Source organism: Gouania willdenowi, chromosome 10 (assembly GCF_900634775.1).
Source record: "Gouania willdenowi chromosome 10, fGouWil2.1, whole genome shotgun sequence".
In the NCBI taxonomy this organism is placed as follows: domain Eukaryota; kingdom Metazoa; phylum Chordata; class Actinopteri; order Blenniiformes; family Gobiesocidae; genus Gouania; species Gouania willdenowi.
In genome coordinates, this window is record NC_041053.1 from 2,221,468 (window position 1) to 2,248,231 (window position 26,764).

General features: G+C 35.6%; 1 protein-coding gene across 1 annotated transcript in view; it reads left to right on the forward strand.

The window, feature by feature from the left end:
* Positions 1-561: 561 nt before the first annotated feature.
* Positions 562-26,764, forward strand: part of mgarpa (mitochondria localized glutamic acid rich protein a) — a gene marked incomplete at its 3' end in the record, with an annotated part of 38,140 nt that continues 11,937 nt past the window's right edge. The window contains exons 1-4 of the mRNA XM_028460364.1: positions 562-705; positions 13,199-13,299; positions 13,369-13,474; positions 14,649-14,666. Of these exons, the coding sequence (XP_028316165.1) occupies positions 639-705; positions 13,199-13,299; positions 13,369-13,474; positions 14,649-14,666 (292 nt within the window). The remainder of the gene's footprint in view (positions 706-13,198; positions 13,300-13,368; positions 13,475-14,648; positions 14,667-26,764) is intronic.

Here is a 26,764-nt window from a genome sequence, read left to right on the forward strand (position 1 = left end):
ATCCACACTGTCACAACATGAACTAACGCTCCTCCTCCTCCTCCTGCCAACACTTATTCATTCTCCTTCTATTCCCGCCAACCACGAACTAACGCGAGAGTGAGGACACAGTCCCGAACAAAAAGGAAACATCACAATCACATACATTAATTCAGGGTGGCAAACACACACGGAAACACCCAACATGGCAACCGAGACATGGCAACACAGAACAACATTAAGGCTGGATTCACCGGCATCACAGTATTATATTTTTGAGTTCACGAATACTGTGTTGTATGAAGTCATATTGTTTAGATACCAAAGCACTGAGAAGATGCACTTAAAAGAGAAGGTTTATTTTGGTTAGGTAAAAAAAAAGAATTGGAAGAAGGAAGAAAGAAAAGAAAACGAGAAAAGATGTGTCCACATCAACGTCCATGTTGTGTCTAATGTGTTGTTAGCAACATTGTGTAGTTTCACACTGAGTGAACACAAACAACCGCTCCTGTGTTTTCCTCTCGTGGCACTAATCGACCCTCATAGCTGAGCGTGGCCACGCCCCCTGCCCTCCCTCTCTGTGTCTGTGCTGAGCAGTTAGCAGCTAGCAGCTAGCAGCTAGCATTAGCTCCTCTGTCTGTCCTCTGAGCGGAATTACAATGTTCTCCATGTTCTCCTGCCGTGGGTCCGCGGCCCTGAGAGCGGCCTGTGGCCGGTCCAGACCAGGTGTGTGTGTGTGTGTATTACACTGTGTGTGTGTGTATTACACTGTGTGTGTGTGTGTATTACACTGTGTGTGTGTGTGTGTGTGTTACTGTGTGTGTGTATTACACTGTGTGTGTGTGTGTGTGTATTACACTGTGTGTGTGTGTATTACACTGTGTGTGTGTGTGTGTGTGTGTTTTAACAGGTCATTTATCTCCAGCTACTGAACATGTTTTATTTAATTATTTTAAAGTTCCAGCTCTGTTTTCATCTTTAATCCAATAGTGACGTTCAGTGACGTAGTGACGTACGGCAGCAGCCAATGGGAGGCCTTGTCCACATGGTTACGTGTGTAGTTGTTTGACCTTCACGAGGCAGAGGCGTTCATATAAACATGGAGGATACTGTAGGTCACGTGACATGTGCTCAATGTAAAGGACACACACACACAGAGACAGACTGTACATTAATGTAAATATTAAATAAATGTAGAATAAAGTTGGAATAAATGCGGAATAAATGCATAATTAATGTAGAATAAATGTTGAATAAATGTAGAATAAATGCAGAATAAATGTAGAATAAATGTAGAATAAATGTAGAATAAATGCAGAATAAATGTAGAATAAGTGTGGAATAAATCTAGAATAAATGTAGAATAAGTGTAGGATAAATGCTGAATTAACGTAGAATAAATGTTGAATAAATGTAGAATGAATGCAGAATTAATGTAGAATAAATGCATAATTAATGTAGAATAAATGTGGAATTAATGTAGAATTAATGTAGAATAAATGCAGAATTAATGTAGAATAAAAGTGTAATAAATGTATGATAAATGTAGAATAAATGCAGAATAAATGCATAATTAATGTAGAATAAATGTGGAATAAATAGGATTAATGTGGAATAAATGTAGAATAAATGTAGAAAAATGTGGAATAAATGTGGAATAAATGTAGAATAAATGTAGAATAAGTGTGGAATAAATGTAGAATAAATGTAGAGTAAGTGTAGGATAAATGCTGAATTAACGTAGAATAAATGTTGAATAAATGTAGAATAAATGCAGAATAAATGTAGAATAAATGTTGAATAAATGTAGAATAAGTGTAGAATAAATGTAGAATAAATGTAGAATAAGTGTAGGATAAATGCAGAATTAATGTAGAATAAATGTGGAATAAATGTAGGATGAATGTAGAATAAATGTAGAATAAATGTAGAATAAATGCAGAATAAATGCAGAATAAATGTTGAATAAATGTAGAATGAATGCAGAATTAATGTAGAATAAATGCATAATTAACGTAGAATAAGTGTGGAATAAATGTAGAATAAATGCAGAATAAATGTAGAATAAATGTAGAATAAATGTAGAATAAGTGTGGAATAAATGTAGAATAAATGCAGAATAAATGTAGAATAAATGCAGAATAAATGTAGAATAAATGTAGAATAAGTGTGGAATAAATGTAGAATAAATGCAGAATAAATGTAGAATAAATGTTGAATAAATGTAGAATAAGTGTGGAATAAATGCAGAATAAATGCAGAATAAATGTAGAATAAATGTAGAATAAGTGTAGAATAAATGTAGAATAAATGTAGAATAAGTGTAGAATAAATGTAGAATAAGTGTGGAATAAATGTAGAATAAATGCAGATCAATGTAGAATAAAGTAGAATAATGTAGAATAAGTGTGGAATAAATGTTAGAATAAATGCAGAAGATTAAATGTAGAATAAATGCAGAATAATGTAGAACTAAATGTAGAATAATGTAGAAAGTGTGGAATAAAGCAGGAATAAATGTAGATAGAATAAATGTAGAATAAGTGTTGAATAAGTGTAGAATAAGTGTAGAATAATGTAGAATAAGTGTGGATAAATGTAGAATAAATGACAGAATAATGTCGAATAAATGTAGAATAATGTAGAATAAGTGTGGAATAAATGTAGAATAACGCGGAATAAATGTAGATAAGTGTGGAATAAATGTAGAATAAATGCAGAATAATGTAGAATAAATGTTGAATAAATGTAGAATAAGTGTAGAATAAATGTAGAATAAATGTAGAATAAGTGTGGAATAAATGTAGAATAAATGCAGAATAAATGTAGAATAAATGTTGAATAAATGCATAATTAATGTAGAATAAATGTTGAATAATGTAGAATAAATGTAGAATAAATGTAGAATAAGTGTGAATAAATGTAGAATAAATGGCAGAATAAAATGTAGAATAAATGTTGGAATAAATGTAGAATAAGTGTGGAATATAACTGCAGAATAAATGTTAGAAAAATGTAGAATAAATGTAGAATAAATGTAGAATAAATGTGGAATAAATGTAGAATAAGTGTGGAATAAATGTAGAATAAATGCAGAATAAATGTAGAATAAATGTAGAATAAATGTAGAATAAGTGTGGAATAAATGTAGAATAAATGCAGAATAAATGTAGAATAAATGCAGAATAAATGTAGAATAAATGTAGAATAAATGTAGAATAAGTGTGGAATAAATGCAGAATAAATGTAGAATAAATGTAGAATAAATGTAGAATAAGTGTTGAATAAATGTAGAATAAGTGTGGAATAAATGTAGAATAAGTGTGGAATAAATGTAGAATAAATGCAGAATAAATGTAGAATAAATGTAGAATAAATGTAGAATAAATGTAGAATAAGTGTGGAATAAATGTAGAATAAATGCAGAATAAATGTAGAATAAATGTAGAATAAATGCGGAATAAATGTAGAATAAATGCAGAATAAATGCAGAATAAATGTTGAATAAATGTAGAATAAGTGTAGAATAAATGCAGAATAAATGCAGAATAAATGTTGAATAAATGTAGAATAAGTGTAGAATAAATGCAGAATAAATGCAGAATAAATGTTGAATAAATGTAGAATAAGTGTAGAATAAATGCAGAATAAATGTAGAATAAATGCAGAATAAATGTAGAATAAATGTTGAATAAATGCATAATTAATGTAGAATAAATGTTGAATAAATGTAGAATAAATGTAGAATAAATGTAGAATAAGTGTAGGATAAATGCTGAATTAACGTAGAATAAATGTTGAATAAATGCAGAATAAATGTAGAATAAGTGTAGGATAAATGCTGAATTAACGTAGAATAAATGTTGAATAAATGTAGAATGAATGCAGAATTAATGTAGAATAAATGCATAATTAATGTAGAATAAATGTGGAATTAATGTAGAATTAATGTAGAATAAATGCAGAATTAATGTAGAATAAAAGTGTAATAAATGGAGGATAAATGTAGAATAAATACAGAATAAATGTAGAATAAATGCATAATTAATGTAGAATAAATGTGGAATAAATGTAGGATTAATGTGGAATAAATGCGGAATTAATGTAGAATAAATGTAGAATAAATGTGGAATAAATGTACAATAAAGTTGGAATAATTGCGGAATAAATGCAGAATTAATGTAGAATAAATGTGGAATAAATGTAGAATAAATGCGGAATAAATGTAGAATAAGTGTGGAATAAATCTAGAATAAATGTGGAAAAAATGTAGAATAAATGTAGAATAAATGCGGAATAAATGCATAATTAATGTAGAATAAATGTTGAATAAATGTAGAATAAGTGTAGAATAAATGTAGAATAAATGCAGAATAAATGTAGAATAAATGTAGAATAAATGCAGAATAAATGTAGAATAAGTGTGGAATAAATCTAGAATAAATGTAGAATAAGTGTAGGATAAATGCTGAATTAACGTAGAATAAATGTTGAATAAATGTAGAATGAATGCAGAATTAATGTAGAATAAATGCATAATTAATGTAGAATTAATGTAGAATAAATGCAGAATTAATGTAGAATAAAAGTGTAATAAATGTATGATAAATGTAGAATAAATGCAGAATAAATGTAGAATAAATGCATAATTAATGTAGAATAAATGTGGAATAAATGTAGGATTAATGTGGAATAAATGCGGAATTAATGTAGAATAAATGTAGAATAAATGTGGAATAAATGTAGAATAAAGTTGGAATAATTGCGGAATAAATGCAGAATTAATGTAGAATAAATGTAGAATAAATGTAGAATAAGTGTGGAATAAATGTAGAATAAATGCAGAATAAATGTAGAATAAATGTAGAATAAATGCGGAATAAATGTAGAATAAATGCAGAATAAATGTAGAATAAATGTTGAATAAATGTAGAATAAGTGTAGAATAAATGCAGAATAAATGTAGAATAAATGTAAAATAAATGTAGAATAAGTGTGGAATAAATGTAGAATAAATGCAGAATAAATGTAGAATAAATGTTGAATAAATGCATAATTAATGTAGAATAAATGTTGAATAAATGTAGAATAAATGTAGAATAAATGTAGAATAAGTGTAGGATAAATGCTGAATTAACGTAGAATAAATGTTGAATAAATGTAGAATGAATGCAGAATTAATGTAGAATAAATGCATAATTAATGTAGAATAAATGTGGAATTAATGTAGAATTAATGTAGAATAAATGCAGAATTAATGTAGAATAAAAGTGTAATAAATGGAGGATAAATGTAGAATAAATGCAGAATAAATGTAGAATAAATGCATAATTAATGTAGAATAAATGTGGAATAAATGTAGGATTAATGTGGAATAAATGCGGAATTAATGTAGAATAAATGTAGAATAAATGTGGAATAAATGTACAATAAAGTTGGAATAATTGCGGAATAAATGCAGAATTAATGTAGAATAAATGTGGAATAAATGTAGAATAAATGTAGAATAAGTGTGGAATAAATCTAGAATAAATGTGGAAAAAATGTAGAATAAATGTAGAATAAATGCGGAATAAATGCATAATTAATGTAGAATAAATGTTGAATAAATGTAGAATAAGTGTGGAATAAATCTAGAATAAATGTAGAATAAGTGTAGGATAAATGCTGAATTAACGTAGAATAAATGTTGAATAAATGTAGAATGAATGCAGAATTAATGTAGAATAAATGCATAATTAACGTAGAATTAATGTAGAATAAATGCAGAATTAATGTAGAATAAATGTGTAATAAATGTATGATAAATGTAGAATAAATGCAGAATAAATGTAGAATAAATGTAGGATTAATGTGGAATAAATGCGGAATTAATGTAGAATAAATGTAGAATAAATGTGGAATAAATGTAGAATAAAGTTGGAATAATTGCGGAATAAATGCAGAATTAATGTAGAATAAATGTGGAATAAATGTAGAATAAGTGTGGAATAAATCTAGAATAAATGTGGAATAAATGTAGAATAAATGTAGAATAAGTGTAGGATAAATGCTGAATTAACGTAGAATAAATGTTGAATAAATGTAGAATGAATGCAGAATTAATGTAGAATAAATGCATAATTAATGTAGAATAAATGCATAATTAATGTAGAATAAATGTGTAATAAATGTAGAATAAATGCAGAATAAATGAATAATTAATGTAGAATAAATGTGGAATAAATGTAGGATAAATGTAGAATAAATGTAGAATAAATGTAGAATGAATGCAGAATTAATGTAGAATAAATGCATAATTAATGTAGAATAAATGTGGAATTAATGTAGAATTAATGTAGAATAAATGCAGAATTAATGTAGAATAAAAGTGTAATAAATGTAGGATAAATGTAGAATAAATGCAGAATAAATGTAGAATAAATGCATAATTAATGTAGAATAAATGTGGAATAAATGTGGAATAAATGTACAATAAAGTTGGAATAATTGCGGAATAAATGCAGAATTAATGTAGAATAAATGTGGAATAAATGTAGAATAAATGTAGAATAAGTGTGGAATAAATCTAGAATAAATGTGGAATAAATGTAGAATAAATGTAGAATAAATGCGGAATAAATGCATAATTAATGTAGAATAAATGTTGAATAAATGTAGAATAAATGCAGAATAAATGTAGAATAAGTGTAGAATAAATGTAGAATAAATGCAGAATAAATGTAGAATAAGTGTAGAATAAATGTAGAATAAATGCAGAATAAATGTAGAATAAGTGTGGAATAAATCTAGAATAAATGTAGAATAAGTGTAGGATAAATGCTGAATTAACGTAGAATAAATGTTGAATAAATGTAGAATGAATGCAGAATTAATGTAGAATAAATGCATAATTAATGTAGAATAAATGTGGAATTAATGTAGAATTAATGTAGAATAAATGCAGAATTAATGTAGAATAAAAGTGTAATAAATGTATGATAAATGTAGAATAAATGCAGAATAAATGCATAATTAATGTAGAATAAATGTGGAATAAATGTAGGATTAATGTGGAATAAATGTAGAATAAATGTAGAATAAATGTGGAATAAATGTGGAATAAATGTAGAATAAATGTAGAATAAATGTGGAATAAATGTAGAATAAATGTAGAGTAAGTGTAGGATAAATGCTGAATTAACGTAGAATAAATGTTGAATAAATGTAGAATAAATGCGGAATAAATGCATAATTAATGTAGAATAAATGTTGAATAAATGTAGAATAAGTGTAGAATAAATGTAGAATAAATGTAGAATAAGTGTAGGATAAATGCAGAATTAATGTAGAATAAATGCATAATTAATGTAGAATAAATGTGTAATAAATGTAGGATAAATGTAGAATAAATGCAGAATAAATGTAGAATAAATGCATAATTAATGTAGAATAAATGTGGAATTAATGCAGAATTAATGTAGAATAAATGCATAATTAATGTGGAATAAATGTGGAATTAATGTAGAATAAATGCAGAATTAATGTAGAATAAATGTGGAATTAATGTAGAATAAATGCAGAATTAATGTAGAATAAATGCATAATTAATGTGGAATAAATGTGGAATTAATGTTGAATAAATGCAGAATTAATGTAGAATAAATGTGGAATTAATGTAGAATTAATGTAGAATAAATGCAGAATTAATGTAGAGTAAATGTGTAATAAATGTACGATAAATGTAGAATAAATGCATAATTAATGTGGAATAAATATGGAATTAATGTAGAATAAATGCAGAATTAATGTAGAATAAATGTGGAATAAATGTAGAATTAATGTAGAATAAATGTGTAATAAATGTAGGATAAATGTAGAATAAATGCAGAATAAATGTAGAATAAATGCAGAATAAATGTAGAATAAATGCGGAATAAATGTGGAATAAATGTAGAATAAATGTGGAATAAATGTAGAATAAATGTAGAATAAATGCGGAATAAATGTGGAATAAATGTAGAATAAATGCAGAATAAATGCCGAATTAATGTAGAATAAATGTAGGATTAATGTGGAATAAATGTAGAATAAATGTGGAATAAATGTAGAATAAATGTGGAATAAATGTAGAATAAATGCGGAATAAATGTGGAATAAATGTAGAATAAATGTGGAATAAATGTAGAATAAATGTGGAATAAATGTGGAATAAATGTAGAATAAGTGTGGAATAAATGTAGAATAAATGTGGAATAAATGTAGAATAAATGCGGAATAAATGTAGAATAAATGTGGAATAAATGTAGAATAAATGCGGAATAAATGTGGAATAAATGTAGAATAAATGTGGAATAAATGTAGAATAAATGCGGAATAAATGTGGAATACATGTAGAATAAGTGTGGAATAAATGTAGAATAAAGGAATAAATGTAGAATAAATGTAGAATAAATGTGGAATAAATGTAGAATAAATGTGGAATAAATGTAGAATAAATGCGGAATAAATGTGGAATACATGTAGAATAAGTGTGGAATAAATGCAGAATAAATGTAGAATAAATGTAGAATAAATGCGGAATAAATGTAGAATAAATGCAGAATAAATGTAGAATAAATGTAGAATAAATGTAGAATAAATGTAGAATAAGTGTGGAATAAATTTGGAATAAACGTAGAATAAGTGTGGAATAAATGTGGAATAAATGTAGAATAAATGTTGAATAAGTGTGGAATAAATGTGGAATAAATGTAGAACAAATGTGGAATAAATGTAGAATAAATGTGGAATAAATGTTGAATAAATGTAGAATGAATGCAGAATTAATGTAGAATAAATGCATAATTAATGTAGAATGAATGTGGAATTAATGTAGAATTAATGTAGAATAAATGCAGAATTAATGTAGAATAAATGTGTAATAAATGTAGGATAAATGTAGAATAAATGCAGAATAAATGTAGAATAAATGCATAATTAATGTAGAATAAATGTGGAATAAATGTAGGATTAATGTGGAATAAATGCGGAATTAATGTAGAATAAATGTAGAATAAATGTGGAATAAATGTGGAATAAATGTAGAATAAAGTTGGAATAATTGCGGAATAAATGCAGAATTAATGTAGAATAAATGTGGAATAAATGTAGAATAAATGCGGAATAAATGTAGAATAAATGTGGAATAAATGTGGAATAAATGTAGAATAAAGTTGGAATAATTGCGGAATAAATGCAGAATTAATGTAGAATAAATGTGGAATAAATGTAGAATAAGTGTGGAATTAATGTAGAATAAATGTGGAATAAATGTGGAATAAATGTAGAATAAATGTTGAATAAATGTTGAATAAATGTAGAATGAATGTAGAATAAATGCAGAATTAATGTAGAATAAATACATAAATAATGTAGAATAAATGTGGAATTAATGTAGAATAAATGTAGGATTAATGTGGAATAAATGCGGAATTAATGTAGAATAAATGTAGAATAAATGTGGAATAAATGTGGAATAAATGTAGAATAAAGTTGGAATAATTGCGGAATAAATGCAGAATTAATGTAGAATAAATGTGGAATAAATGTAGAATAAATGCGGAATAAATGTAGAATAAGTGTGGAATAAATCTAGAATAAATGCGGAATAAATGCTGAATTAACATAGAATAAATGTTGAATAAATGCAGAATGAATGTAGAATAAATGCATAATTAATGTAGAATAAATGTGGAATAAATGTAGGATAAATGTAGAATAAATGTAGAATAAATGTGGAATAAATGTAGAATAAAGGAATAAATGTAGAATAAATGCGGAATAAATGTGGAATAAATGTAGAATAAATGTGGAATAAATGCGGAATAAATGTAGAATAAATGTAGAATTAATGTGGAATAAAGGAATAAATGTAGAATAAATGCGGAATAAATGTGGAATAAATGTAGAATAAATGTGGAATAAAAATAGAATAAATGTGGAATAAATGCGGAATAAATGTGGAATAAATGTAGAATAAGTGTAGAATAAATGCAGAATAAATGTAGAATAAATGTAGAATAAATGTGGAATAAATGTAGAATAAAGGAATAAATGTAGAATAAATGCAGAATAAATGTGGAATAAATGTAGAATAAGTGCAGAATAAGTCTGGAATAAATGTAGAATAAATGTAGAATAAATGCAGAATAAATGTGGAATGAATGTAGAATAAATGTAGAATAAATGCAGAATAAGTGTAGAATAAGTGTAGAATAAATGTAGAATAAATGCGGAATAAATCTAGAATAAATGTGGAATAAATGTAGAATAAGTGTAGGATAAATGCTGAATTAATGTAGAATAAATGTTGAATAAATGTAGAATGAATGCAGAATTAATGTAGAATAAATGTAGAATTAATGCAGAATTAATGTAGATTAAATGCATAATTAATGTAGAATAAATGTGGAATTAATGCAGAATTAATGTAGAATAAATGCAGAATTAATGTAGAGTAAATGTGTAATAAATGTAGGATAAATGTAGAATAAATGCGGAATAAATGTGGAATAAATGTAGAATAAATGTGGAATAAATGTAGAATAAATGTAGAATAAATGCGGAATAAATGTGGAATAAATGTAGAATAAATGCAGAATAAATGCCGAATTAATGTAGAATAAATGTAGGATTAATGTGGAATAAATGCGGAATTAATGTAGAATAAATGCGGAATAAATGTGGAATAAATGTAGAATAAGTGTGGAATAAATGTAGAATAAATGTGGAATAAATGTAGAATAAATGCGGAATAAATGTGGAATAAATGTAGAATAAATGTGGAATAAATGTAAAATAAATGCGGAATAAATGTGGAATAAATGTAGAATAAATGTGGAATAAATGCGGAATAAATGTGGAATAAATGTAGAATAAATGCGGAATAAATGTGGAATAAATGTAGATTAAATGCGGAATAAATGTAGAATAAATGTAGAATAAATGCGGAATAAATGTGGAATAAATGTAGAATAAATGCGGAATAAATGCAGAATAAATGTAGAATAAATGCGGAATAAATGTAGAATAAATGCGGAATAAATGGAGAATAAATGTGGAATAAATGTTCAATAAGTGTGGAATAAATGTAGAATAAATGCATAATAAATGTAGAATAAATGCGGAATAAATGTAGAATCAATGTAGAATAATTGCAGAATAAATCTAGAATATATGTGAAATAAATGTAGAATAAATGCGGAATAAATCTAGAATATATGTGAAATAAATGTAGAATAAATGCAGAATAAATGTAGAATCAATGTAGAATAAATGTGGAATAAATGTAGAATAAGTGTGGAATAACTGTGGAATAAATGTAGAATAAATGCGGAATAAATGTAGAATCACTGTAGAATAAGTCTGGAATAAATGTAGAATAAATGTAGAATAAATGCAGAATAAATGTAGAATCACTGTAGAATAAGTCTGGAATAAATGCAGAATAAATGTAGAATAAATGTGGAATAAATGTAGAATAAATGTGGAATAAATGTAGAATAAATGTCATCAGCTCAAAGGTAAAGAAACCTACTCACTCACCGTAAAGTAAAAGTACTTCTATTAACTTTCTGTTTAGTTTTATTATAATGATGGACAGGCAGCTAATAATGATTAATAATTATTCATGTATGTGTTTTCTTTTTATTTGTTTCTAAATCATAACATTTATAAATGTACATCATTAATGGTGGAAAACAGAGGGAAATAAAGGGACTACTTAACCCTTTACAGGGTTCTCACCATTAATCAACGATTATTACGATATTAACAATTTCACTTTGTGGCTATTTCAAACTTTTAAACAAGGTATATGAGTCAGTATCTATTCATTAAAGTAACCAAACAAATGCATCACTATTATCTTTTTTTTTATATCAAATCAGAATCAGAATCAGAAGAGCTTTATTGACCAGGTACAGTTTAGAACAATCCGAGGAATTTGACTTGGTAGTTGCAGTGAAAGAAGACACATCAACACACCGGAGCAGCCATTTGCAGCGCCCACAACAAATATATGTAAAAATAACTAAAATATTAGCTTGTTCAGCTAATATAATCTGATCTAACACAAAAGCTTATTCAGTAAAAATATAAACTTCCAAATAAAACTTAAATGAGCAGCATAAATCACACAAGAAACTAAACATGTTGCTGTGAACAATCAAATCAGCTTTAAAAACATATAAAACTTACAATATCAGCTCTCATTACACTTTCAAAATAAAAGATAAAAGAACACAATGAGTTATTAATGCTGGGGACTGTAAATGCTGAGACAGATGTGCAGCTACTCATTATCGTTACTGTCTTTACTTTTAAATGATTGCTTCCATTCACTGTGCTCTGCTGTGCAGTTACAGCGCTCCGTGTTTATAGACGGGTTGGGTTGGGTTGGGTAGGTGGGGGGCCGACATTGCCACCCACCCCTGGCACCAACTGTTGTGGTCTGGTTCTCGTATTGGGGCACTGAGGACAGTCTGTACTGGGGGTGAAGGGGTTCCGTGCTCACCGGAGAGGGCTCAACGAGGTAACCGTGTCAACGGTCCCGGTAAGCGGCGAGTTGGGAGCGGGGCGGTGCCCTAGCTGCTGGGCCCTTCCAGGCCACGGTATGTTTGAGTCCAGACCGTCCACACTCCTCACACCTTAAATATGGGCATGGTTATTAATGTTACGTAAACATGGGATCATACAGGCAGCATGGTGGGCAGCTAAAGAGCTGCAGGGGTCCTCAGATAAAGACGGGAGCGTCAGAGCCAATTGCCTGTTTTAAATAGACGATGTGTTTCTGGGTTATTCAGATTAAAAAGAGTTAAAACAACCCGTGAACACTGGGAGTCCCTTTACTGTCCAAGTGTGCAACAATTATTAAAACGGTACCGATTAAGAAAGGAAAAAACAACAGAACGTAGGGGCGCCATCGCTCCATAGGGGAGAGAAATGACAACGCTGGGGGCCCTTACGCTCAACAGCCCTGGAGAGAACGGTGGTTCATTAATATAATTTTTAGAGGCTGAATGTGTTTATTAATGTTAATAATGACAGACTTTATGTTCTTAAATGTAAATAAAACACAGAACACAAGTCACATTTAGACCAGGTTCTTAAGGTACAGCAACCATCATCCTTTATACTGATCTATGTATAGTCTCACATCTACTACAGATGTTCTAACTCATGTTCTAATGTTCTGCAGCTGTGCAGCGCCGCCTCATGTCTTCAGGTTCTGGAGGTTCTGGGACTAACATAATGTATGCGGTTCTGTGTGGAGGAGGCCTTGTTGGATCTGTGTCGTATGTAAGTGATAGTTCCCCTGTCTCTAATCAATCACTTCAGTTCTGAGCTCAACCTTTGCTTCTCCTCCAGGCCTACAGCATCGTGTCCTCAGACCAAACCAGATACAACCAGCGCCTCGCTGAGATCAGAGCTAGACCCAAGACTGAGTGGGTCCCCAAGCCCTGGCCCCCTAAGAGTGAGTCTGTCTAACCTCTAGCCCCTAGCCTCTAGCTCCTAACCTCTAGCCCCTAACCCCTAACCCCTAAACCCTAGCCTCTAGCTCCTAACCTCTAGCCCCTAACCCCTAACCCCTAAACCCTAGCCTCTAGCTCCTAACCTCTAGCCCCTAACCCCTAAATCCTAGCCTCTAGCTCCTAACCTCTAGCCCCTAACCCCTAACCCCTAAACCCTAGCCTCTAGCTCCTAACCTCTAGCCCCTAACCCCTAAACCCTAACCTCTAGCCCCTAACCCCTAAACCCTAACCTCTAGCCCCTGACCCCTAACCCCTAAACCCTAACCTCTAGCCCCTAACCCCTAAACCCTAACCTCTAGCCCTTAGCCTCTAGCCCCTAGCCCCTAACCTCTAACCCCTAACCCCTAAACCCTAACCTCTAGCCCCTAGCCCCTAACCCCTAAACCCTAACCTCTAGCCCCTGACCCCTAACCCCTAAACCCTAACCTCTAGCCCTTAGCCCCTGACCCCTAACCTCTAGCCCCTAGCCTCTAGCCCCTAGCCCCTAACCTCTAGCCCCTAACCTCTAGCCTCTAGCCCCTAACCCCTAAACCCTTACCTCTGACCTCAAGCCCCTAGCCTCTAGCCCCTAACCCCTAAACCCTAACCTCTAGCCCCTAAACCCTAACATCTAACCTCTAGCCCCTGACCCCTCAACCCTAACCTCTAGCCCCTAGCCCCTAACCCCTAAACTCTAACCTCTAGCCCCTAAACCTTTACCTCTGACCTCCAGCCCCTAGCCTCTAGCCCCTAATCCCTAAACCCTAACCCCTAAACCCTAACCTCTAGCCCCTAAACCCTAACATCTAGCCTCTAGCCCCTGACCCCTAAACCCTAACCTCTAGCCCCTAAACAATGACCTCTAACCTCTAGCCCCTAGCCTCTAGCCGCTAACCCCTTGCCCCTAAACCCTAACTTCTAACCTCTCGCCCCTAACCCTTAAACTCTAACCCCCAGCCTATAGCCCCTAGCCTCTAGCCCCTGACCCTAGTCCATAACTATGTTAAAGCTGACGAATCAACAGCAGTTTATCATAGAGCAGGAAGTGTTTGAACAGCTATGCTAACAGTGTTAGCATAGCTGTTAGCATAGCTGAGCTATGAATAAACTAACAGGGATTATTCTGCTTGTTTTCAGGTCAAGATGAAGAAGAGGGTGAGTGATGTCACCACTTAGCGTGATCACATGGTCACTGCTGTTCTCTCATCTTTACTCAATTAAAAATGTTCAAAGCTGAACTTTATAACTTTATAACTTTAATTGAGCTAATGAACGCTAACACTAGGGCTGTACATTGTCATCAATCTGACATTATCATACAATATATCCCGATACTAAACAATGCAATATATATCGCTATATCAATAATTACTAATTCCACCTTTACAAGTAAAAAATGTTATGAAATACATTTTATTAATGGTAACTAACTGTAATACAAACCAACATAAAAAACAAGTTTTGCTTATACAACAAACTCTGATTTTGTTCTTAAATGATTGAATAAAACATAACCACATTTATCTATTAGGTTTTATGATAATTGAGGAGTGAGGTCATTTAACTTCATTTAAAGGTCCATTATCTGCTATTTAACACACACATGTTCTAAGAACCCTAACAACATAGTATTTGAGCTTTATTTTCCAAACTCGCTGGTTTTCCAGAGTTTTAGCCTCTGAAAAGTCACTTTCTGAGCAACTCTAAAAACGGGCTGATATGCGGCCTACTTATGCATATTCATGAGTGGGCGTGTCTGTATCTACACACTTCTGTTATTGTTTTCAGCCAAAAAACTGCACATTAGGGCAGGTTCAGGGAGGACCACTTTATAGATGTAGAAACTACGGGACCTTTAAATGAATGAACTATAATTAATAACATAAGGACTGTTAACACTGATCAATAAGATCAATAAAGTGCATAACTTCCAGTGTCTCCACTATAAATAAATACATTAGTTGAAATATTTTTCAAATGATCTGAATGAACACATTACTTTGTGTTAAATTATTGATAGTGTGTATTCTGTTATTAATATAAATGAATATGATATTAATGATGGACCTAATAGTAATTATGTGATGCTCCATGACTACAGACTGTAACTGTAGTCTACAGTTAGACTGAGGATGTTTTCATGTATTCATAGACATAATTCACTGTTTAACTGTAGTATCCACACTACTCTGGGTATCATGTGTTACTTTAGCATGCAGCTGATTGACTAAGACCATTAATAAAACATGTGAATGAGGAACAATATTTTATTGACTTTATTTATGGAACATCATTTTATTAGTGAGACAAAAGGTTCCATGAAATAGAACAGGAGCATGAGGAAGTATCACTAGGTTCTTGGTTTATTTTTCACCATCTTTTATTAAAGTGACCAGACTAACAAGTCCTGTTTTCATCTCAAGTCATTATTCACTCACACATTTGTTTCCCTATTCTGAACACGTCCCTGATTCCTCTATGTGTCCTGTCTCTGTGTGTCCTGTTTTAGTGTGTGTCTCTGTGTGTCCTGTCCCTGTGTGTCCTGTTTTAGTGTGTGTCTCTGTGTGTCCTGTCTCTGTATCATGTTTTAGTGTGTGTCTCTGTGTGTCCTGTTTTAGTGTGTGTCTCTGTGTCCTGTTTTAGTGTGTGTCTCTATGTGTCCTGTTTTAGTGTGTGTCTCTGTGTCCTGTTTTAGTGTGTGTCTCTGTGTGTCCTGTCCCTGTGTGTCCTGTTTTAGTGTGTGTCTCTGTGTATCATGTTTTAGTGTGTGTCTCTGTGTGTCCTGTTTTAGTGTGTGTCTCTGTGTGTCCTGTTTTAGTGTGTGTCTCTGTGTATCATGTTTTAGTGTGTGTCTCTGTGTGTCCTGTTTTAGTGTGTGTCTCTGTGTGTCCTGTTTTAGTGTGTGTCTCTATGTGTCCTGTCTCTGTATCATGGGTTAGTGTGTGTCTCTGTGTGTCCTGTTTTAGTGTGTGTCTCTGTGTGTCCTGTTTTAGTGTGTGTCCTGTTTTAGTGTGTGTCTCTGTGTGTCATGTTTTAGTGTGTGTCCTGTTTTAGTGTGTGTCTCTGTGTGTCCTGTCCCTGTGTGTCCTGTTTTAGTGTGTGTCTCTGTGTGTCCTGTCCCTGTGTGTCCTGTTTTAGTGTGTGTCTCTGTGTGTCCTGTCTCTGTATCATGTTTTAGTGTGTGTCTCTGTGTGTCCTGTTTTAGTGTGTGTCTCTGTGTGTCATGTTTTAGTGTGTGTCTCTGTGTGTCCTGTTTTAGTGTGTGTCTCTGTGTGTCCTGTTTTAGTGTGTGTCTCTGTGTGTCATGTTTTAGTGTGTGTCTCTGTGTGTCATGTTTTAGTGTGTGTCTCTGTGTGTCATGTTTTAGTGTGTGTCTCTGTGTGTCATGTTTTAGTGTGTGTCTCTGTGTGTCCTGTCCCTGTGTGTCCTGTTTTAGTGTGTGTCTCTGTGTCCTGTCCCTGTGTGTCCTGTTTTAGTGTGTGTCTCTGTGTCCTGTTTTAGTGTGTGTCTCTGTGTCATGTTTTAGTGTGTGTCTCTGTGTCATGTTTTAGTGTGTGTCTCTGTGTCCTGTTTTAGTGTGTGTCTCTGTGTCCTGTTTTAGTGTGTGTCTCTGTGTGTCCTGTCCCTGTGTGTCCTGTTTTAGTGTGTGTCTCTGTGTCCTGTTTTAGTGTGTGTCTCTGTGTCATGTTTTAGTGTGTGTCTCTGTGTCCTGTTTTAGTGTGTGTCTCTGTGTCCTGTTTTAGTGTGTGTCTCTGTGTCATGTTTTAGTGTGTGTCTCTGTGTCCTGTTTTAGTGTGTGTCTCTGTGTCCTGTCCCGTGTGTCCTGTTTTAGTGTGTGTCTCTGTGTGTCCTGTCCCTGTGTGTCCTGTTTTAGTGTGTGTCTCTGTGTGTCCTGTTTTAGTGTGTGTCTCTGTGTGTCCTGTCTCTGTGTGTCCTGTTTTAGTGTGTGTCTCTGTGTCATGTTTTAGTGTGTGTCCTGTTTTAGTGTGTGTCTCTGTGTGTCCTGTTTTAGTGTGTGTCTCTGTGTGTCCTGTCTCTGTGTGTCCTGTTTTAGTGTGTGTCTCTGTGTCATGTTTTAGTGTGTGTCTCTGTGTGTCCTGTTTTAGTGTGTGTCCTGTTTTAGTGTGTGTCTCTGTGTGTCATGTTTTAGTGTGTGTCTCTGTGTGTCCTGTTTTAGTGTGTGTCTCTGTGTGTCCTGTTTTAGTGTGTGTCTCTGTGTCCTGTCCCGTGTGTCCTGTTTTAGTGTGTGTCTCTGTGTGTCCTGTCCCTGTGTGTCCTGTTTTAGTGTGTGTCTCTGTGTGTCCTGTCTCTGTGTGTCCTGTTTTAGTGTGTGTCTCTGTGTCATGTTTTAGTGTGTGTCCTGTTTTAGTGTGTGTCTCTGTGTGTCATGTTTTAGTGTGTGTCTCTGTGTGTCCTATTTTAGTGTGTGTCTCTGTGTGTCCTGTTTTAGTGTGTGTCTCTGTGTCCTGTCCCGTGTGTCCTGTTTTAGTGTGTGTCTCTGTGTGTCCTGTCCCTGTGTGTCCTGTTTTAGTGTGTGTCTCTGTGTGTCCTGTCCTTGTGTGTCCTGTTTTAGTGTGTGTCTCTGTGTGTCCTGTTTTAGTGTGTGTCTCTGTGTGTCCTGTTTTAGTGTGTGCCTGTTTTAGTGTGTGTCTCTGTGTGTCCTGTCCTTGTGTTTCCTGTTTTAGTGTGTGTCTCTGTGTGTCCTGTCCCTGTGTGTCCTGTTTTAGTGTGTGTCTCTGTGTATCATGTTTTAGTGTGTGTCTCTGTGTGTCCTGTTTTAGTGTGTGTCTCTGTGTGTCCTGTTTTAGTGTGTCCTGTTTTAGTGTGTCCTGTTTTAGTGTGTGTCTCTGTGTGTCCTGTCCTTGTGTGTCCTGTTTTAGTGTGTGTCTCTGTGTGTCCTGTCCCTGTGTGTCCTGTTTTAGTGTGTGTCTCTGTGTGTCCTGTCCCTGTGTGTCCTGTTTTAGTGTGTGTCTCTGTGTGTCCTGTTTTAGTGTGTGTCTCTGTGTGTCCTGTTTTAGTGTGTGTCTCTGTGTGTCCTGTTTTAGTGTGTGTCTCTGTGTGTCCTGTCCCTGTGTGTGTCCCTGTGTGTCCTGTTTTAGTGTGTGTCTCTGTGTGTCCTGTCCCTGTGTGTCCTGTTTTAGTGTGTGTCTCTGTGTGTCCTGTCCTTGTGTGTCCTGTTTTAGTGTGTGTCTCTGTGTGTCCTGTCCCTGTGTGTCCTGTTTTAGTGTGTGTCTCTGTGTGTCCTGTTTTAGTGTGTGTCTCTGTGTGTCCTGTTTTAGTGTGTGTCCTGTTTTAGTGTGTGTCTCTGTGTGTCCTGTTTTAGTGTGTGTCCTGTTTTAGTGTGTCCTGTTTTAGTGTGTGTCTCTGTGTGTCATGTTTTAGTGTGTGTCCTGTTTTAGTGTGTGTCTCTGTGTGTCCTGTTTTAGTGTGTGTCTCTGTGTGTCCTGTCCCTGTGTGTCCTGTTTTAGTGTGTGTCCCTGTGTGTCCTGTTTTAGTGTGTGTCTCTGTGTGTCCTGTCCCTGTGTGTCCTGTTTTAGTGTGTGTCTCTGTGTGTCCTGTTTTAGTGTGTGTCTCTGTGTGTCCTGTTTTAGTGTGTGTCTCTGTGTGTCCTGTTTTAGTGTGTGTCTCTGTGTGTCCTGTCCCTGTGTGTGTCTCTGTGTGTCCTGTCCCTGTGTGTGTCTCTGTGTGTCCTGTCCCTGTGTGTGTCCTGTTTTAGTGTGTGTCTCTGTGTGTCCTGTTTTAGTGTGTGTCTCTGTGTGTCCTGTTTTAGTGTGTGTCTCTGTGTCCTGTCCCGTGTGTCCTGTTTTAGTGTGTGTCTCTGTGTGTCCTGTCCCTATTTAATTTGTCTAATTTTTTTTGGTCTTAATGTTTTGCTATTCTGAACACATCCCTGATGCCTCAGTGTGTCTCTGTTTGTTTGGTGTCCAGTCTCTGTTTGTCCTGTCTAAGTCTGTGTAATTTCTCAGTGTGTTTGGTCTTAGTGTGTCCTGTCTCTGTGTCCAGTCCTTCTAACTCTTGTATTTACTCTGTGTGTCTCAGTGTGTCCTGTTTTGTGTCTCTCTACTCAGATCTCGAGACTGTGACCAAAATGTTCACATATGCAGTATTTTATGAGTGTGTGACCTTATTATGGACGGAGCAGCTCAACGCTTTGTCAGAGTGAAATACAATGTCTCCCTATAGCTTAATAATAAATAGTTATTTTTTACAGAGGTTATTAATGATTAATGACAAATACAATCATGATATAACAATTTATTAACCTAGAATAAATCAGGTTGTACAATGACTCAGCACATTCCTACAACATCTACAGACCATCAACTTTCCTCCACCTGTGACTAACCTTAAGTTTTAAATCCCTGGTAAGAAACTAAACCAACAAAAACACTATTTTGGAAGAAAATACAGATTTTAATTGTGTGGGAACAGATTCATTTAACCACCAATGTACAGGTTAAATATGTATGTTTTATGAAATGAGTAATTAGCATGTGTTGATCACATGATCATGTGTTATTATATTCATGTTACTTTTTATAGACTTTCATATACATTAACTATAAAAATCTACTTTATAAACATTGTGTTCATGTAAACTGAGATGTGTAAGAATTTGAAGATGAAGATAATGTTTTATTTATTAATGTTATTTATTTTATTTTAAACTGTTTTTAAGTTTCTATTTACATGATCAATATAAATTAAATCAAACATTATTCTCTATAATTCTAACTGTATATAATGTAATCCACTGTATTGTCTTCATAGAGAAGGTATTTATGGCTCCAGGAGGACTTTAATCCAGGTGAGATGAGGTTCAATGGTTCCTATAGAGTAAAGGTTACAGACAGTCTCTACTCTGTTTGTCCAGTCGTTCTAACTCTTGTCTCTACTCTGTTTGTCCAGTCGTTCTAACTCTTGTCTCTACTCTGTTTGTCCAGTCGTTCTAACTCTTGTCTCTACTCTGTCCAGTCGTACTAACTCTTGTCTCTACTCTGTTTGTCCAGTCGTTCTAACTCTTGTCTCTACTCTGTTTGTCCAGTCGTTCTAACTCTTGTCTCTACTCTGTTTGTCCAGTCGTACTAACTCTTGTCTCTACTCTGTCCAGTCGTACTAACTCTTGTCTCTACTCTGTTTGTCCAGTCGTTCTAACTCTTGTCTCTACTCTGTTTGTCCAGTCGTTCTAACTCTTGTCTCTACTCTGTTTGTCCAGTCGTTCTAACTCTTGTCTCTACTCTGTTTGTCCAGTCGTACTAACTCTTGTCTCTACTCTGTCCAGTCGTACTAACTCTTGTCTCTACTCTGTTTGTCCAGTCGTTCTAACTCTTGTCTCTACTCTGTTTGTCCAGTCGTTCTAACTCTTGTCTCTACTCTGTTGTCCAGTCGTACTAACTCTTGTCTCTACTCTGTCCAGTCGTACTAACTCTTGTCTCTACTCTGTTTGTCCAGTCGTTCTAACTCTTGTCTCTACTCTGTTTGTCCAGTCGTTCTAACTCTTGTCTCTACTCTGTTTGTCCAGTCGTTCTAACTCTTGTCTCTACTCTGTGTCCAGTCGTTCTAACTCTTGTCTCTACTCTGTTTGTCCAGTCGTTCTAACTCTTGTCTCTACTCTGTTTGTCCAGTCGTACTAACTCTTGTCTCTACTCTGTCCAGTCGTACTAACTCTTGTCTCTACTCTGTTTGTCCAGTCGTTCTAACTCTTGTCTCTACTCTGTTTGTCCAGTCGTACTAACTCTTGTCTCTACTGTTTGTCCAGTCGTACTAACTCTTGTCTCTACTCTGTTTGTCGAGTCGTTCTAACTCTTGTCTCTACTCTGTTTGTCCAGTCGTACTAACTCTTGTCTCTACTGTTTGTCCAGTCGTACTAACTCTTGTCTCTACTCTGTTTGTCCAGTCGTTCTAACTCTTGTCTCTACTCTGTGTCCAGTCGTTCTAACTCTTGTCTCTACTCTGTTTGTCCAGTCGTTCTAACTCTTGTCTCTACTCTGTTTGTCCAGTCATTCTAACTCTTGTCTCTACTCTGTGTCTAGTCGTTCTAACTCTTGTCTCTACTCTGTTTGTCCAGTCGTTCTAACTCTTGTTATATCATAGATTATTGTAGATTGATTTCTGACCAATATATCGATAATCACAGTATCGTCATATCGTGAGATAATCGTTATTGTGAGCTTTGTATCGCATATCGTATTGTGAGGTACCCAGAGGTTCCCACCCCTAATCTCTATGGTCGCTGGGAGGGGTTCTCCATGGTCGCTGGGAGGGGTTCTCCATGGTCGCTGGGAGGGGTTCTCCATGGTCATTGGGAGGGGTTCTCCATGGTCGCTGGGAGGGGTTCTCCATGGTCGCTGGGAGGGGTTCTCCATGGTAGTTGGGAGGGGTTCTCCATGGTCGCTGGGAGGAGTTCTCCATGGTCGCTGGGAGGGGTTCTCCATGGCCAGTCGTTCTAACTCTTGTCTCTACTCTTTTTGTCCAGTCGTTCTAACTCTTGTCTCTACTCTTTTTGTCCAGTCGTTCTAACTCTTGTCTCTACTCTGTGTCCAGTCTTTCTAACTCTTGTCTCTACTCTTTTTGTCCAGTCGTTCTAACTCTTGTCTCTACTCTGTGTCTAGTCATTCTAACTCTTGTCTCTACTCTTTTTGTCCAGTCGTTCTAACTCGTCTCTACTCTGTGTCTAGTCGTTCTAACTCTTGTCTCTACTCTGTGTCTAGTCGTTCTAACTCTTGTCTCTACTCTGTGTCTAGTCGTTCTAACTCTTGTCTCTACTCTGTGTCCAGTCGTTCTAACTCTTGTCTCTACTCTGTGTCCAGTCGTTCTAACTCTTGTCTCTACTCTGTGTCTAGTCGTTCTAACTCTTGTCTCTACTTTGTTTGTCCAGTCGTTCTAACTCGTCTCTACTCTTTTTGTCCAGTCGTTCTAACTCTTGTCTCTACTTTGTTTGTCCAGTCGTTCTAACTCGTCTCTACTCTTTTTGTCCAGTCGTTCTAACTCTTGTCTCTACTCTGTGTCTAGTCGTTCTAACTCTTGTCTCTACTCTTTTTGTCCAGTCGTTCTAACTCTTGTCTCTACTCTGTGTCCAGTCTTTCTAACTCTTGTCTCTACTCTTTTTGTCCAGTCGTTCTAACTCTTGTCTCTACTCTGTGTCTAGTCGTTCTAACTCTTGTCTCTACTCTGTTTCTAGTCGTTCTAACTCTTGTCTCTACTCTTTTTGTCCAGTCGTTCTAACTCGCCTCTACTCTGTGTCTAGTCGTTCTAACTCTTGTCTCTACTCTGTGTCTAGTCGTTCTAACTCTTGTCTCTACTCTGTGTCTAGTCGTTCTAACTCTTGTCTCTACTCTGTGTCCAGTCGTTCTAACTCTTGTCTCTACTCTTTTTGTCCAGTCGTTCTAACTCTTGTCTCTACTCTGTGTCTAGTCGTTCTAACTCTTGTCTCTACTCTTTTTGTCCAGTCGTTCTAACTCTTGTCTCTACTTTGTTTGTCCAGTCGTTCTAACTCTTGTCTCTACTCTTTTTGTCCAGTCGTTCTAACTCTTGTCTCTACTCTGTGTCTAGTCGTTCTAACTCTTGTCTCTACTCTTTTTGTCCAGTCGTTCTAACTCTTGTCTCTACTCTGTGTCCAGTCTTTCTAACTCTTGTCTCTACTCTTTTTGTCCAGTCGTTCTAACTCTTGTCTCTACTCTGTGTCTAGTCGTTCTAACTCTTGTCTCTACTCTTTTTGTCCAGTCGTTCTTACTCGTCTCTACTCTGTGTCTAGTCGTTCTAACTCTTGTCTCTACTCTGTGTCTAGTCGTTCTAACTCTTGTCTCTACTCTGTTTGTCCAGTCGTTCTAACTCTTGTCTCTACTCTTTTTGTCCAGTCGTTCTAACTCTTGTCTCTACTCTGTGTCTAGTCGTTCTAACTCTTGTCTCTACTCTTTTGTCCAGTCGTTCTAACTCTTGTCTCTACTCTGTGTCCAGTCTTTCTAACTCTTGTCTCTACTCTTTTTGTCTAGTCGTTCTAACTCTTGTCTCTACTCTTTTTGTCCAGTCGTTCTAACTCGCCTCTACTCTGTGTCTAGTCGTTCTAACTCTTGTCTCTACTCTGTGTCTAGTCGTTCTAACTCTTGTCTCTACTCTGTGTCTAGTCGTTCTAACTCTTGTCTCTACTCTGTGTCCAGTCGTTCTAACTCTTGTCTCTACTCTTTTTGTCCAGTCGTTCTAACTCTTGTCTCTACTCTGTGTCTAGTCGTTCTAACTCTTGTCTCTACTCTTTTTGTCCAGTCGTTCTAACTCTTGTCTCTACTTTGTTTGTCCAGTCGTTCTAACTCTTGTCTCTACTCTGTGTCTAGTCGTTCTAACTCTTGTCTCTACTCTTTTTGTCCAGTCGTTCTAACTCTTGTCTCTACTTTGTTTGTCCAGTCGTTCTAACTCTTGTCTCTACTCTTTTTGTCCAGTCGTTCTAACTCTTGTCTCTACTCTGTGTCCAGTCGTTCTAACTCGTCTCTACTCTGTGTCTAGTCGTTCTAACTCTTGTCTCTACTCTGTGTCTAGTCGTTCTAACTCTTGTCTCTACTCTGTGTCTAGTCGTTCTAACTCTTGTCTCTACTCTGTGTCCAGTCGTTCTAACTCTTGTCTCTACTCTTTTTGTCCAGTCGTTCTAACTCTTGTCTCTACTCTGTGTCTAGTCGTTCTAACTCTTGTCTCTACTCTTTTTGTCCAGTCGTTCTAACTCTTGTCTCTACTCTTTTTGTCCAGTCGTTCTAACTCTTGTCTCTACTCTGTGTCTAGTCGTTCTAACTCTTGTCTCTACTCTTTTTGTCCAGTCGTTCTAACTCTTGTCTCTACTTTGTTTGTCCAGTCGTTCTAACTCTTGTCTCTACTCTTTTTGTCCAGTCGTTCTAACTCTTGTCTCTACTCTGTGTCCAGTCGTTCTAACTCGTCTCTACTCTGTGTCTAGTCGTTCTAACTCTTGTCTCTACTCTGTGTCTAGTCGTTCTAACTCTTGTCTCTACTCTGTGTCTAGTCGTTCTAACTCTTGTCTCTACTCTGTTTGTCCAGTCGTTCTAACTCTTGTTATATCATAGATTATTGTAGATTAATTTCTGACCAATATATCGATAATCACAGTATCGTCATATCGTGAGATAATCGTTATTGTGAGCTTTGTATCGCATATCGTATTGTGAGGTACCCAGAGGTTCCCACCCCTAATCTCCATGGTCGCTGGGAGGGGTTCTCCATGGTCATTGGGAGGGGTTCTCCATGGTAGTTGGGAGGGGTTCTCCATGGTCGCTGGGAGGGGTTCTCCATGGTCGCTGGGAGGGGTTCTCCATGGTCGCTGGGAGGAGTTCTCCATGGTCGCTGGGAGGGGTTCTCCATGGTCGCTGGGAGGGGTTCTCCATGGTCGCTGGGAGGGGTTCTCCATGGTCGCTGGGAGGGGTTCTCCATGGCCAGTCGTTCTAACTCTTGTCTCTACTCTTTTTGTCCAGTCGTTCTAACTCTTTTCTCTACTCTGTGTCTAGTCGTTCTAACTCTTGTCTCTACTCTGTGTCTAGTCGTTCTAACTCTTGTCTCTGCTCTGTGTCCAGTCGTTCTAACTCTTGTCTCTACTCTGTTTGTCCAGTCGTACTAACTCTTGTCTCTACTCTGTTTGTCCAGTCGTTCTAACTCTTGTCTCTACTCTGTTTGTCCAGTCGTTCTAACTCTTGTCTCTACTCTGTGTCCAGTCGTACTAACTCTTGTCTCTACTCTGTTTGTCCAGTCGTACTAACTCTTGTCTCTACTCTTTTTGTCCAGTCGTTCTAACTCGCCTCTACTCTGTGTCTAGTCGTTCTAACTCTTGTCTGTACTCTGTGTCTAGTCGTTCTAACTCTTGTCTCTACTTTGTTTGTCCAGTCGTTCTAACTCGTCTCTACTCTTTTTGTCCAGTCGTTCTAACTCTTGTCTCTACTTTGTTTGTCCAGTCGTTCTAACTCTTGTCTCTACTCTGTGTCTAGTCGTTCTAACTCTTGTCTCTACTCTTTTTGTCCAGTCGTTCTAACTCTTGTCTCTACTTTGTTTGTCCAGTCGTTCTAACTCTTGTCTCTACTCTTTTTGTCCAGTCGTTCTAACTCTTGTCTCTACTCTGTGTCCAGTCGTTCTAACTCGTCTCTACTCTGTGTCTAGTCGTTCTAACTCTGTCTCTACTCTGTGTCTAGTCGTTCTAACTCTTGTCTCTACTCTGTGTCTAGTCGTTCTAACTCTTGTCTCTACTCTGTGTCTAGTCGTTCTAACTCTTGTCTCTACTCTTTTTGTCCAGTCGTTCTAACTCTTGTCTCTACTCTGTGTCTAGTCGTTCTAACTCTTGTCTCTACTCTTTTTGTCCAGTCGTTCTAACTCTTGTCTCTACTTTGTTTGTCCAGTCGTTCTAACTCTTGTCTCTACTCTGTGTCTAGTCGTTCTAACTCTTGTCTCTACTCTTTTTGTCCAGTCGTTCTAACTCTTGTCTCTACTTTGTTTGTCCAGTCGTTCTAACTCTTGTCTCTACTCTTTTTGTCCAGTCGTTCTAACTCTTGTCTCTACTCTGTGTCCAGTCGTTCTAACTCGTCTCTACTCTGTGTCTAGTCGTTCTAACTCTTGTCTCTACTCTGTGTCTAGTCGTTCTAACTCTTGTCTCTACTCTGTGTCTAGTCGTTCTAACTCTTGTCTCTACTCTGTTTGTCCAGTCGTTCTAACTCTTGTTATATCATAGATTATTGTAGATTAATTTCTGACCAATATATCGATAATCACAGTATCGTCATATCGTGAGATAATCGTTATTGTGAGCTTTGTATCGCATATCGTATTGTGAGGTACCCAGAGGTTCCCACCCCTAATCTCTATGGTCGCTGGGAGGGGTTCTCCATGGTCATTGGGAGGGGTTCTCCATGGTAGTTGGGAGGGGTTCTCCATGGTCGCTGGGAGGGGTTCTCCATGGTCGCTGGGAGGGGTTCTCCATGGTCGCTGGGAGGAGTTCTCCATGGTCGCTGGGAGGGGTTCTCCATGGTCATTGGGAGGGGTTCTCCATGGTCGCTGGGAGGGGTTCTCCATGGTCGCTGGGAGGGGTTCTCCATGGCCAGTCGTTCTAACTCTTGTCTCTACTCTTTTTGTCCAGTCGTTCTAACTCTTGTCTCTACTCTGTGTCTAGTCGTTCTAACTCTTGTCTCTACTCTGTGTCTAGTCGTTCTAACTCTTGTCTCTGCTCTGTGTCCAGTCGTTCTAACTCTTGTCTCTACTCTGTTTGTCCAGTCGTA